Source organism: Bufo bufo, chromosome 4 (assembly GCF_905171765.1).
Source record: "Bufo bufo chromosome 4, aBufBuf1.1, whole genome shotgun sequence".
NCBI lineage: Eukaryota > Metazoa > Chordata > Amphibia > Anura > Bufonidae > Bufo > Bufo bufo.
The window spans coordinates 350,121,032-350,134,846 of NC_053392.1; the positions used below are offsets into that span (position 1 = coordinate 350,121,032).

The window sequence follows — 13,815 nt, forward strand, 5'->3', positions numbered from 1 at the left end:
GTTCATATTAATCATATCACAGATTTGAGATTATTTTCTGTCATTTTATAATGATATATGGTCCTGTTCAGTGCCATCCCTGGCCTGCGGTCCACCCCTCCCCCTCACGCTGTATGCGTTGTCGCAATGACAATGTGTTGTTTTTGGCGAAAACTCCCTGTAGAAAATGATGTAACTTTTGGAGAATCTTTAATCTTCTGAAAAAGCTGAGGAAGCGAAACATGCGTCAAGGCGTTTTCTGGCCATTTTTGGGTTCGCTTCCCTCAATCATGTCTACAGGTGGTTCCTGTGGGTGTATTTTGTGGTGGTTCCTGTGGGTGTATTTTTTTTCTATTCGCCTGATTTTGTTGGGTTATTTGAGGATCTAGGTGGATGTCCCCCTCCTATACTATTGTACATTACTTACAGGCTATTTATGTGAATAGATATTGTTATTTCATCCCCCCACTTGGTCCCTCCCTGCAGTTTTCTGACGTTATACATCTTTTTCGGGGGTACTGAGGCCAGTTACTTGGTACAGCATTTTTGGTCATTGTTACCCATTTCTGTTGTTCTTTACCGCATTAAATTTTTTAATAATGTGTTTTTTATATTGTGCTCAATAAATTTGACATTGTTCTGATTTATAGTACTGGGCATTGTATTTTCCTGTTCCGTTAGGGAACATGTTTGTAGACTATATGCTGTATGCATTAGACATGCCTTTGTTATTTGTTAGAGGCTTTGTGTTGTACTTGGTGTAAAGTAGAACTGGCTTAGTTGCCGATAGCAACCAATCAGATTCCACCTTTAATTTTCTAAAGGAGCTGTGAAAAATGAAAGGTGGAAGCAAATTGGTTGCTCTGGGCAACAAAGCTAGTTCTACTTTACACCAGTTTGATAAATCTGCCCCTTCCTGTCTGGTTATGATAGACATTTTTGTGACCAGGAAGTGCAGCCATATTCAAGGCTTTCAAGTTTGAATTGGCTACTGAGAAACTGAGGTAAACTGAAAACAGAACCACATTTGTGTGAAGGAGAATCATTATTGTTCCGGGGTGACAATACACATGTTAAAATGTATTTGCAGCATAATTTGTCAATTTATACAGTCGTGGCCAAAAGTTTTGAGAATTACATAAATATTGGAAATTGGAAAAGTTGCTGCTTAAGTTTTTATAATAGCAATTTGCATATACTCCAGAATGTTATGAAGAGTGATCAGATGAATTGCATAGTCCTTCTTTGCCATGAAAATTAACTTAATCCCCAAAAAAACTTTCCACTGCATTTCATTGCTGTCATTAAAGGACCTGCTGAGATCATTTCAGTAATCGTCTTGTTAACTCAGGTGAGAATGTTGACGAGCCCAAGGCTGGAGATCATTATGTCAGGCTGATTGGGTTAAAATGGCAGACTTGACATGTTAAAAGGAGGGTGATGCTTGAAATCATTGTTCTTCCATTGTTAACCATGGTGACCTGCAAAGAAACGTGTGCAGCCATCATTGCGTTGCATAAAAATGGCTTCACAGGCAAGGATATTGTGGCTACTAAGATTGCACCTCAATCAACAATTTATAGGATCATCAAGAACTTCAAGGAAAGAGGTTCCATTCTTGTTAAGAAGGCTTCAGGGCGTCCAAGAAAGTCCAGCAAGCGCCAGGATCGTCTCCTAAAGAGGATTCAGCTGCGGGATCGGAGTGCCACCAGTGCAGAGCTTGCACAGGAATTGCAGCTGGCAGGTGTGAGCGCATCTGCACGCACAGTGAGGCGAAGACTTTTGGAGGATGGCCTGGTGTCAAGAAGGCCAGCAAAGAAGCCACTTCTCTCCAAAAAAAAAATCAGGGACAGATAGCTCTTCTGCAGAAAGTATGGTAAATGGACTGCTGAGGACTGGGGCAAAGTCATATTCTCCGATGAAGCCTCTTTCCGATTGTTTGGGGCATCTGGAAAAAGTCTTGTCTGGAGAAGAGAAGGTGAGCGCTACCATCAGTCCTGTGTCATGCCAACAGTAAAGCATCCTGAGACCATTCATGTGTGGGGTTGCTTCTCATCCAAGGGAGTGGGCTCACTCACAATTTTGCCCAAAAACACAGCCATGAATAAAGAATGGTACCAAAACACCCTCCAACAGCAACTTCTTCCAACAATCCAACAACAGTTTGGTGAAGAACAATGCATTTTCCAGCACGATGGAGCACCGTGCCATAAGGCAAAAGTGATAACTAAGTGGCTCGGGGACCAAAACATTGACATTTTGGGTCCATGGCCTGGAAACTCCCCAGATCTTAATCCCATTGAGAACTTGTGGTCAATCCTCAAGAGGCGGGTGGACAAACAAAAACTCACTAATTCTGACAAACTCCAAGAAGTGATTATGAAAGAATGGGTTGCTATCAGTCAGGAATTGGCCCAGAAGTTGATTGAGAGCATGCCCAGTCGAATTGCAGAGGTCCTGAAAAAGAAGGGCCAACACTGCAAATACTGACTCTTTGCATAAATGTCTTGTAATTGTCGATAAAAGCCTTTGAAACGTATGAAGTGCGTGTAATTATATTTCACTACATCACAGAAACAACTGAAACAAAGATCTAAAAGCAGTTTAGCAGCAAACTTTGTGAAAACTAATATTTTTGTCATTCTCAAAACTTTTGGCCACGACTGTACATTCAGTGGATTTAGTAAGATATCATTAGAGATCATTTGCAATTTTTTGGAATCTACAGCCAAATCTAAAATCTAAAACATTGGGACCCAGGCTGTGTACATGTTTGTAACGGTTACCTGAACAGCAAACAAGGAATCACTTGTCTCCCTCAGTCGCTCTCTTGTCACATCCAACTCATTCTGAAGCCTGTCTTGAGCATCCTTAAGACTTGTGATGTGACACTCTGCTGAACCAAGTCCTTGTTCACTTTTTTTCACCAAGTCTTGAAGACGGCAAATCTATTTTGTAAAAAAAAATTAATAATTATTTTCATGTTAAACATTGTCCCATAGAAGAAAACACTATCCATAAGCCATCCCAAAGTATACAAAGAATATGTCCAACTTTAAAGCTAGCTAATTTTTTCCAGTCGGGGAAGCATTTCTAGTAAGATAGTATAGCACTATAAACTGTAGCCAAAATACTGTACAGATGATTCCTCCTTTACTTTTCTTCTTACCTCGAAACTCCCAAGATAAATGAAACAAGATGATCAGCCTTGGAAAAACATGCGTATGATAATCTCTTAGGCATTGTGTGTAACACAGAGGTTTTTTTATTTCTTGAAAGCTGTTAATTTCAAGGCAGCTGATCATGTGATATCTCAAGCCAAGAGGAAACGCAAGAAATAGGAAAAATTAAAACAGAAACACAGTGGTTCCCATATACAGTATATGTGTATTGTGTATACAGTATATAAATATATACCAATGGATCATATCACAATTTAGTAGAACATCTTGACTCCTCACTTTACTGATTTGCAACCTAGTAATTTTCTTTATCATAATTCCGAGGATTACAAAAACCCTAAATACTGTAAATTTCTTTTTAAATAATCCAGAAGAATGGGTGGGCACAATCCTTTTTAAACTGCAAATGGCTTATTTATTCAGTCTATTTTGTGCATATAAGTAGTAATCAAATCTGTAAAGGATAAGCCTAGCCAACCATTGGCACATGCAACTGCCACTATGTATAGGGTAGGATAGGAAAGACTGTAATAGTGATAATAGGTAGGCAGATGTGGGTAGGAAAAACTGTAACCGCTTCTCAGTTGTCAGTAATAGCGCCAGCATATTCCACAGCACTTTACAATCTGAGGGTTCCGGTACAGACAAAATCATACATTACACAGCAACAAACAAGTCAACAATTAAAACAAGAGGATGGGGGCTCTGCTCACAAGAGCTTACAATCTGTTAGGAGATGGGGGTGACACAGAAAGTAACGAGTGCTTGATCTGTACAATGGTCCAGCCATCTTAACACAATATGGGAGTAGATATAAAGCTGTGGGGTGTTATGGATACAGCTGGATGATGGATCAGGCTCTGGGGGGGGGGGGGCTGAGTTGAGAATACATAGATTAGGGGATGTGATATGCCACTTTTACAAACCAAAGGGTATAAAGGTGCACGTTGCTAACAATTCACAAGATTATAACAAAAAGCCTGATGTGATAGGCCACCCTAAAAAGATGTGATTTTGTAGGAAGCGTCAAAAACTGTGGATGTTGGGAATTAAACTGATTGTTTGGGGTAGGGTATTCCAGAGAACTTGTGCAGCGCGAGAGAAGTCTTGGAGATGGGAGTGAGAGGTTTGGATTATGGTGAATGCTAGTCTTAAAGGGGTTGTCTCACTTCAGCAAATGGAATTTCTTATGTAGAGAAAGTTAATACAAGGCACTTACTAATATATTGTGATTGTCTATATTGCCTCCTTTTCTAGCTTAATTTATTTCGATTGCATTATACATTGCTTGTTTCCAGGGGTTATGACCACACTGCAATCCAGCAGCAGTGGCCGGGGCTGTGGGAGCACACATGGGCACGCATGTGCAGCAGCTCCCGTCCTGGCCACCTCATATCTGCGCTGCAACGGGGGCCGTAACCTATCAATAAGAGCAGTGTATAACACGATTGAAAAATGAATCAAGCCAGCAAAGGAGGCAATATGGACAATCACAGTACATGCCTTGTACAGTCCTGATCAAAAGTTTAAGACCACTTGAAAAATTGCAAAAAATCATATTTAGCATGGCTGGATCTTAACAAGGTTCCAAGTAGAGCTTCAACATGCAACAAGAAGAAATGAGAGTGAGACAAAACATTTTTTGAGCATTCAATTTAATGAAAACAACGAATAAACTGAAACAGGCTGTTTTTCAGATGATCAAAAGTTTAGGACCACATGCCTTTAAAAGGCCAAATCTGTGCAAAGATGTGGATTCATTGTCATTTTCTGTCAGGTAGTCACACGTTGTGATGGCAAAGGCAAAAAAACTCTCCCTTTTTGAACGTGGTCGGGTTGTTGAACTGCATAAGCGGGGTCTCTCATAGCGCGCCATCGCTGCTGAGGTGGGATGCAGTAAGACAGTCATTTGGAATTTCTTAAATGATCCTGAGGGTTATGGAACAAAAAAGTCAAGTGGAAGACCCAAAAAAATGTCATCAGCACTGAGCCGGAGGATCCAATTGGCTGTCCGTCAAGACACTGGACGATCCTCGACCCAAATTAAGGCCCTTACTGGTGCTGACTGCAGCCCCATAACCATCAGACGGCATCTGAGACTGAAGGGCTTCAAAAACAAAAAACTTCTTCAAAGACCTCGTCTCCTTGAATGCCACAGAACTGCTCGTTTGGACTTTGCAAGAGAGCACCAAACATGGGACATTCAAAGGTGGAAGAAAGTTTTATTCTCTGATAAGAAAATATTTAACCTTGATGGTCCTGATGGTTTCCAACGTTACTGGCATGACAAGCAGATCCCACCTGAGATGTTTTCTACGTGCCACAGTGGAGGGGGCGCCATAATGGTCTGGGGTGCTTTTTCCTTCAGTGAAACAATGGAGCTTCAGGAAGTGCAGGGGCGTCAAACGGTTGCTGGCTATGTCCAGATGTTGCAGAGAGCATTCCTCATGACTGAGGGTCCTCGTCTGTGTGGTAACGACTGGGTTTTTCAACAGGACAACACTACAATACACAATGCCCGCAGGACAAGGGACTTCTTCCAGGAGAATAACATCACTCTTTTGGCCCATCCTGCGAGTTCCCCTGATCTAAATCCAATTGAGAACCTTTGGGGATGGATGGCAAGGGAAGTTTACAAAAATGGACAACAGTTCCAGACAGTAGATGGCCTTCGTGCGGCCGTCTTCACCACTTGGAGAAATGTTCCCACTCACCTCATGGAAACGCTTGCATCAAGCATGCCGAAACAAATTTTGGAAGTGATAAACAATAACGGTGGAGCTACTCATTACTGAGTTCATGTTTGGAAGTTGGATTTCTGTTTTGGGGAGGTTTAGTTTTTTTTGGAGGTGTGGTCCTAAACCTTTGATCAGCTGAAAAACAGCCTGTTTCAGTTTATTCGTTGTTTTCATTAAATTGAATGCTCAAAAAATGTTTTGTCTCACTCCCATTTCTTCTTGTTGCTTGTTGAAGCTCTACTTGGAACCTTGTTAAGATCCAGCCATGCTAAATATGATTTTTTGCAATTTTTCAAGTGGTCTTAAACTTTTGATCAGGACTGTATTAACTTTGTTTACATGATAAGTGTCATTTTCTGAAGTGAGACAACCTCTCTAAGTCATTTGCAGAGCATAGAGCATGGGTAGGGTGGTAGACAGAGATGAGGGAGGAGATGTAGGGCGGTGGAGCACCATAGAGAGCTTTGTGGGTGAGAATGAGCAGTGATAATTGAATCTTGTACTGTAAGGGTAACAAGTGCAATGACTGGCACAGGGCAGAGGCATCGGAGTAGTAGTTAGACAGATAGATGAGCCTGAGGGCTGCATTCAGGATATATTGGAGAGGGGAGAGTCTGGTGAGGGGGAGACCAATTAGTAATGAGTTGCAATAATCAAGACGAGAATGGATCAGAGGAACAGTGAGAGTTTTTGTTGTTTCTAGAAAAGGGTGAATTCTAGAGATGTTTTGAGTTGCAGGCGGCATTAAGCGGCCGAGAAATTGAATTTAGGGTGTGAAGGAAAGATCAGTGTCAAACATAACCTGAAACAGCGGGCGTGCTGCCTAGGCATTATGTGCCACACACTGAGAGGGAAATATCAGGTTTGGGTAGGTCAGTAGATTGAGATAACACAAGTAGTTCAGCTCTTGAAAGAAAGGATAAAACTTAAAGTCACACTAGTAGAGAAATGACCCTTGCATTCCCATATACAAAACACAACTGAATTCCTATTAGTATTGAGTCGCCTAATAACGAATTATACAAAAAACATTACTCTAAAACAGTTCTCGAGAAGTCTTCTTGTTTTTTCAATGTTTTCTGCCTATATCAGCCAGTTACGTAGTTGACCTCTTTACAGAAGCCATTTTAGCTATAGAGCTATCGTCAAAGGGTCAAAGATTTATCCTAGAAATGTATAGCGCCTGATCTCTCCTCCCAACCAACCTGGTTTCCCCTTTCTCTTCAGTCTTCTGATTTTACTATGAATTTCAGAACGTACCTCATCTATGGTCGCCTGAGATTAAAAACCTGATAAGATGTAGTCTTCTATAATTCATCATAAATTTATGATGTAAATTCAAGTTTATGGCAATGTATTTAGATATTTGCATTGTAAAGTAAACATAAAAAAAAGTCTCTAAATATCCCAAACCTAGCATCCCAGCACAAAGCGTATAACCCCTGTAATCCCCATTACACCATCAAACCATTTCAGTAAATAATTTATAAGGATTTGTTCACACAAGAGAAATAACAGGTCCGGAAATCAGGACACAAAATACACACCAGAAATACTAAACTGGCCTTGGTTTTCTGCAGCAGATTTGTAGGCTGACTCAATGGGGCTAATCTGCGTGCAGATACCTTCTTGCGGTTTTGAAATATGTGGAAATAAATCCACAGCTATATGAAAGGCAGAGTGGATTCCCACTGAGGAACAATGTAATGCAGACTGCCGAATTTCTAGGCAAATTTTGCCCAATCTTGAAAAATCCTTTCAATAAGGGTTCATGCACATGGCCATAGTTTTGGTCCGCATTCGATCTGCATTTTTTGCGGATCAGATGAGGACCTTTTTCATCTCAATGGGGCCGCAAAAGATGTGCTGTCTGCATCTGTAAGTCTGTTCCACGGCCTAGCAAATAAATAGAACGTCCTATTCTTGTCCGCTTTGCAGACAAGGATAGGACATTTCTGCAGTAAAAAAATGGCGGTATCTGTGTTTTGTGGATATGGTCATGTGCAGAAGCCCTAATAGTTACCTACTACAAGCACTCCTGCTGGAACCCTGCCACCATCAGCCCCCGGTTGCTGCTTGTCAGATGCCATGCTTTACATAGAGTGCATGCCAAGTCTAAGGCTAGGGCTACACAACGACATGTATTGTCGTGCGACACATAGGGCACAACCACACTGCAACATGTGTTGTGCGACATTGATGTCGCACCAATGTCGTGCAACAAGTTTTATAATGATAGTCTATGGTCTTGCACTGCGACATGCGACATGCTGTGACTGCAACGCGACATTTGAAGAAAAATCCATCTTGGATGGATTTTTGCTACTATCGTGTCGCAGTCGCAGTGCGACACCATAGACCAGGGCTGGACAACCTGCGGCTCTCCAGCTGTTGTAAAACTACAATTCCCACCATGCCATGCTGTAGACTGATAGCTGTAGGCTGTCTGGGCATGCTGGGAGTTGTAGTTTTGCAACAGCTGGAGAGCCTCAGGTTGGCCAGCCCTGCCATAGACTATCATTATAGAAATTGTTGTGCGACATTGGTGCGCCAAAATGTCATCGTGTAGCCCTAGCCTAACTCTCAAAGTGTCTTTTCAGGTTCTCTCTCTAGGCTAGCACAAATGGGGTTTCTCTTTTCATGTCCTCCTGGATCATTACTTTACCATACAGAAGAGAGATCTCTGTTATTCACGCTGTTTGGAAAATGATACTAAATTTACCAGTTTCATTTCCATTGTAACGGCAGCACATGGAGAGCAGTGAATCATAGCCGAGCAGTCGAGAAGTTAACAGCCAAGCATTATGGTGGATTTATACATACTGAGGGCAAGACTGTATTTTCCAAGGCAATGAATCCTGAAAAGAAAAGGTCTTCTGTCTGCTTACAAGCAAATAGCATGTAACAAAAGAAAACACTTACAATGAAAAGCACTAGAAATAACGGCTTTGTGCTTCTGTACAATAAAAATGTGTCATTGTTGGTCACTTCACTATTTGACTTGTTATTTTGTACTTTATTAAAAGGTTTATCCATCGGGGTAAAATTTGTATTGTGTTCCTGTAACATCCCAGAGTATGTCACTAAACTCTTTATCCCCGCTACAACATGTTAGGTGTATTTTTATTGTCATCTTGTGTAATCTAACAATGCATCTTTCTGTATATGTATTTTCTAAGCCTGTTTTATATATTATGCTGTAATTTCCATGTACACCAGCAGGTGGCAGCAGTATGTAGCAGGATCTTAGAACAGTTTAGTATATCTAGACTGGAATAGTACATTCCAGTCTAGCTCCCCCCTCTTTGAGGAGGTGTGGAAGGTTTCCACATCCTGCCTCATGGGGAGAAAAGGAAGTTCTAGTTAGTGTACCAGCCCCCTTGCTTGGGGAAGGCTGTGTTGGTAGGAGCTCCCAGACATAGGGATCCCAACCTAGGATCCAGCCTCGGCTGAGGCCAAGGATCCTTCTTCCCAGACTGAGCCTTCAGCCTCAGTGCTGGTGGACAAGCAAGCAGCACCTCCAGAACCACAGATCTCCAGGAAGAAACATTCCCTGCGAGCAGAACTGTGAGTGTTTATCCAGAGACCAGGAGAAGCCAAATCCCTCCTCAGCTAGTCAGGCCCATATCAAGCAGAAGACAGAGCAGAAGATAGATACCTGCCAGATTCTCCAGGCATATGTTAAGAAGCAGAATAGATTCCTGCGACATATTGCCAATACCTGCTGGGACCCAAGACTATTGCTGTACTCGTATAGATTTATGCTGCCATTAAGTAAAGACAAGTTGGATTATATCACCAGTCTGGATCTCATTCCTTATTATCAAAGTTCCTCAGTTACTCCTACTAACAACACTAAATTTATTGCAAGTGAGCCAGGATCCAGGAGTCCAGCCGTATCGAGGTAGGAGACACCGTTGACACTACATAGAGACACTATCCCCACTCTGGCATTCCTCACCTGGTACGTGAGTTATATCATCTTAAAGGGCCCTGAGACTATAACCTGCGCACATTGCAATTGGCGTCACGAACAAAAACTATTAATATTGCGCCAGTGTGCATCAGTCCCAATCCGGCTTACTGCATTCCCACTGGTCTCCAGCTGAGCCAGTCATTGACCTGTCTCAGCCAGTAGCAGATGGTAAGCTGTCTAACTACATGATTAAAGGGGTTGTCCATCTCACACATTGCTGGCATATAGCTAGGATATGCCAACAATGTCAGATAGGTGTGGGTCCCACGTCTGGGACCTGCACCTATCTCTAAACCGGGGCCTCCAAAGCGAAGGAGAGCATACCGGCATGCGTGACCTGCTCTCCCTTCACTTCTATGGGAGTTCCAAACAGAACTCCCATAGAAGTGAATGGACAGTGCACCGCCACCTCTCCATTCACCTTTATGGGCGTTCCGAAAAGAGCCAAGCCAGCGTTCTACTATTTTCGGCACTTCAATAGAAGAGAATGGAGGGTGGCCGCAGTTGTGCGGTGCGCCCTCATTCACTTTGGTGGTCCCATTCTAGAGATAGGTGCAGGTCCCAGAGGTGGGACCCGCACCTATCTGACTTTGGTGGCATAACCTAGCAAGATGCCACCAATGTGCGAGATGAGCCGACCACTTTAAAACAAGACGAAGAATGTGGCTCTAGTCCTGATCCCCCCTGAATTAGAGCAGGTTGACGTATGAGCATATTTGTTCTCTAACTATCACATATGGGGGGGAGTCTTTCCTTTTTCCAGAAATAAGAGTGAAACGATGAGTGCTTGCTCATCTAACAACTCCTCTATATCTAATTAACTATTTAAAGGGAACCTGTTACCGGGATTTTGGGTATAGAGCTGAGGACATGGGTTGCTAGATGGCCGCTAGCACATCCGCAATACCCAGTCCCCATAGCTCTGTGTGCTTTTATTATGTAAAAAAAAATGATTTGATACATATGCAAATTAACCTGAGATGAGTCCTGTCCCTGACTCATCTCATGTACAGGCCTCATCTCAGGTTAATTTGCATATGTATCAAATCGTTTTTTTTTTACATAATAAAAGCACACAGAGCTATGGGGACTGGATATTGCGGATGTGCTAGCGGCCATCTAGCAACCCATGTCCTCAGCTCTATACACAAAATCCTGGTGACAGGTTCCCTTTAACCCCTCAGATGATCCTGTGAATGTTAATCATGACACCTATGAAAAAAAAATTAAAAATAACTTTTCGACAGTATACAATGTTTTTGCCGACCTCAGTCATTTCAATGGAATTGATCTATATCAGCACATATCATGGACAGGTGAAGCTCTCATGGTTTTTCTAATCCTGTACAAGCCCCTGATTTAAACAATTTTTGATGCTACGTTCCCTTTAAATGATCAGGCCTTGATTATTCCACATCCCATTAATTAAACCTATACAGTATATTTAGGATTTGCGCAAATATTTCTAAAGGAAAGTTTTTATAGTAATGGTGTTCCTGTAAATTATAAGAAGCATATAAGCAGGAGAAAGTGGTGACATGAAGCAGCACAATACACGTAAGCAATCACTCACAGTGCCATGTCTGTTCACATTACCAGTCACGTCTTAATATTATTGAACACAAACGAGGCTTAACCAAGATTAATGCTGCTGAATAATTAGAATTGCGATGTGTGACTGATTTACCTCCTGATTGGCGGTCGCCAGCTTGTTCGTCAGCTCTTCCTTTAGGCTTTCAAGTTGTTGCCTCAGTTGACTTTTATCCTCTTCCAAACCCAGTCTCTCCTTTTCATATTGCTGCTGAAGTTCCTGATTAACAAAAAAATCACTAGTAAACACTCTTCTATTTTCCATTTTGGCGCATCAAGGCATCTTAAAGGGCTTCTGTTACCCCCCATTTAGCAATTTTCAGTATCGGATATTAGCTATTTGCTAATGTCAGTTGAGTCCATATATATCACTCTTACCTCTCTCTGTGCTGTCATTTCTTTAAAAATCTTACTTTTATAATATGCTAATTACTTCACTACCAGCAACTTGGGCGGTTACTTGGTGGTAGCAGCCGCATCCTCGGACTATAAACACGTACCCTCCTCCACTTGATAGACAGGGCCAGCGAGGGCTCTCCTCCTCCCGTTGGCCCTGTCTGCCCATGAAATCTGGCGCCTGCGCCATACCGGTCCTCATTCGGCGCAGGCACTCTGAGAGAAGGACGCTTTAGCGGGTGTAGGCTGACGTCATCGGCGCAGGCGCACTGAGGAAGGAGCGGGCAAGTGAGTGTCCTTCTCTCAGAGCGCCTGCGCCGAATGAGGACCGGTACGGCGCAGGCGCAGGATTTCATGGGCAGACAGGGCCAACGGGAGGAGGAGAGCGCTCGCTGGCCCTGTCTATCAAGTGGAGGAGGGTACGTGTTTATAGTCCGAGGATGCGGCGGCTACCAGCAAGTAACCGCCCAAGTTGCTGGTAGTGAAGTAATTAGCATATTATAAAAGTATGATTTTTTAAGAAATTACAGCACAGAGAGGTAAGAGTGATATATATGGACTCAACTGACATTAGCAAATAGCTAATGTCCGATACTGAAAATTGCTAAATGGGGGGTGACAGAAGCCCTTTAAAGAGAAAGCATCCCTCTTCTAAACTCCATTGTGTTAACCTATCACTTTCTCAATTTAACTCTCTCATTTTGTCGAAATCTCTAAAACGTGGTTCGACCACTCTGTAAAAATTATGATTTTACCCCAAATTATTATTTCTGTAACATCCTAGCTCAGTTTCCATCCTTATATTTAGAAATTGATAATGCCATATATTTGGCGAAACAAACTCCCGAGGTTGGCACTAATAAATAAAAGTGGTCTGGGCTGCCCACGCATCTTCTCATATTATACAGGTAAATGCACACAGTGATGATTTGTTTGTGGAAAATCCGCATGAAAGTCACATGAAAAATTAAATTAAAAAAAGGCACAAAAATCCACTGCTGAAATGCATCAAAATCCGCACCAAATTGTCAGTGGATTTTCTGCATATTTTAACAATCCCATTGAAGTCTATAGGGAAACCACAATACATCAGCCGTGAATCTGCACAAACAATTGACATACTGTGGATATTAAAAGCTGTGCTGCAGGTCAATTTCTGTGGTGTGTGCACATTAAATTTAAAAATCTCATTAAAGGGGTTGGCCAACAAAAAATATTCAACGTTTTGCAAACCAGCGCCTGGATCTGAATACTTTTGTAATTAGAAATGCAGTATAGCCACTGAGTTATTCACTGAAATCGATCTGTATATCGCCACCTGCTGTTTTCTAAATTCTCTGTCCAGCTCACTGAGGTGGACGCACATGCTCAGTTCCATCCTTCAACTGCCATAAATTGCAGCAGAAAAGACATACCCTCCCCCTGAGAAACTGCACACCCCCTGAGCTGTCGTTGGTGGCTCTCATTGCTGGCTCTATAATACAGACACTAATACAGTACTAACAAGAAATGGGTTTCTGTTAAATTTAAACACTGTAGGTCCTATAACCATCCCTTCCTTTCTTTGGTTTCCAGTTAATCCCTCTCCTTCAGGTAAACCAACCTCACTTACAATAGATAGATAGAAAGATAGATAGATAGAAATATAACTTTGTAACGGACCGTTCAGCACACAACTCCGTTCAGACGATATCCTCCTTTCAATACTTTATTTGCTATACAGAATAAAAAATAGGACATCAACTTCTCTTCTGAAGGGATAATTTTACTAATAAAACTAATTGTGAAAACTTCCTCCTCAAAAGAGACTTTTACAAATGCTTGAGACTCTACCACTTTCGATCATCAGCATTTCAGCCCACGGACTCACCCATGAACTTTTCCAATAACCCTTTAAAAAATAATAATGGTACAGTATGCCCCAGTGATCAAATGCTTTAAATAAGGAGACCCA

At 42.0% G+C, this 13,815-nt stretch overlaps 1 protein-coding gene across 2 annotated transcripts in view; it reads right to left on the reverse strand.

Moving 5' to 3' along the window:
• The window catches only part of FAM184A (family with sequence similarity 184 member A), a 195,777-nt gene that overhangs the window by 58,837 nt on the left and 123,125 nt on the right, over positions 1-13,815 (reverse strand). For both annotated transcript variants that reach the window (XM_040428932.1, XM_040428931.1), the window contains 2 exons: positions 11,563-11,685; positions 2,766-2,927 (listed from right to left, as the gene is read on the reverse strand). In XM_040428932.1, the coding sequence (XP_040284866.1) occupies positions 2,766-2,927; positions 11,563-11,685 (285 nt within the window). The remainder of the gene's footprint in view (positions 1-2,765; positions 2,928-11,562; positions 11,686-13,815) is intronic.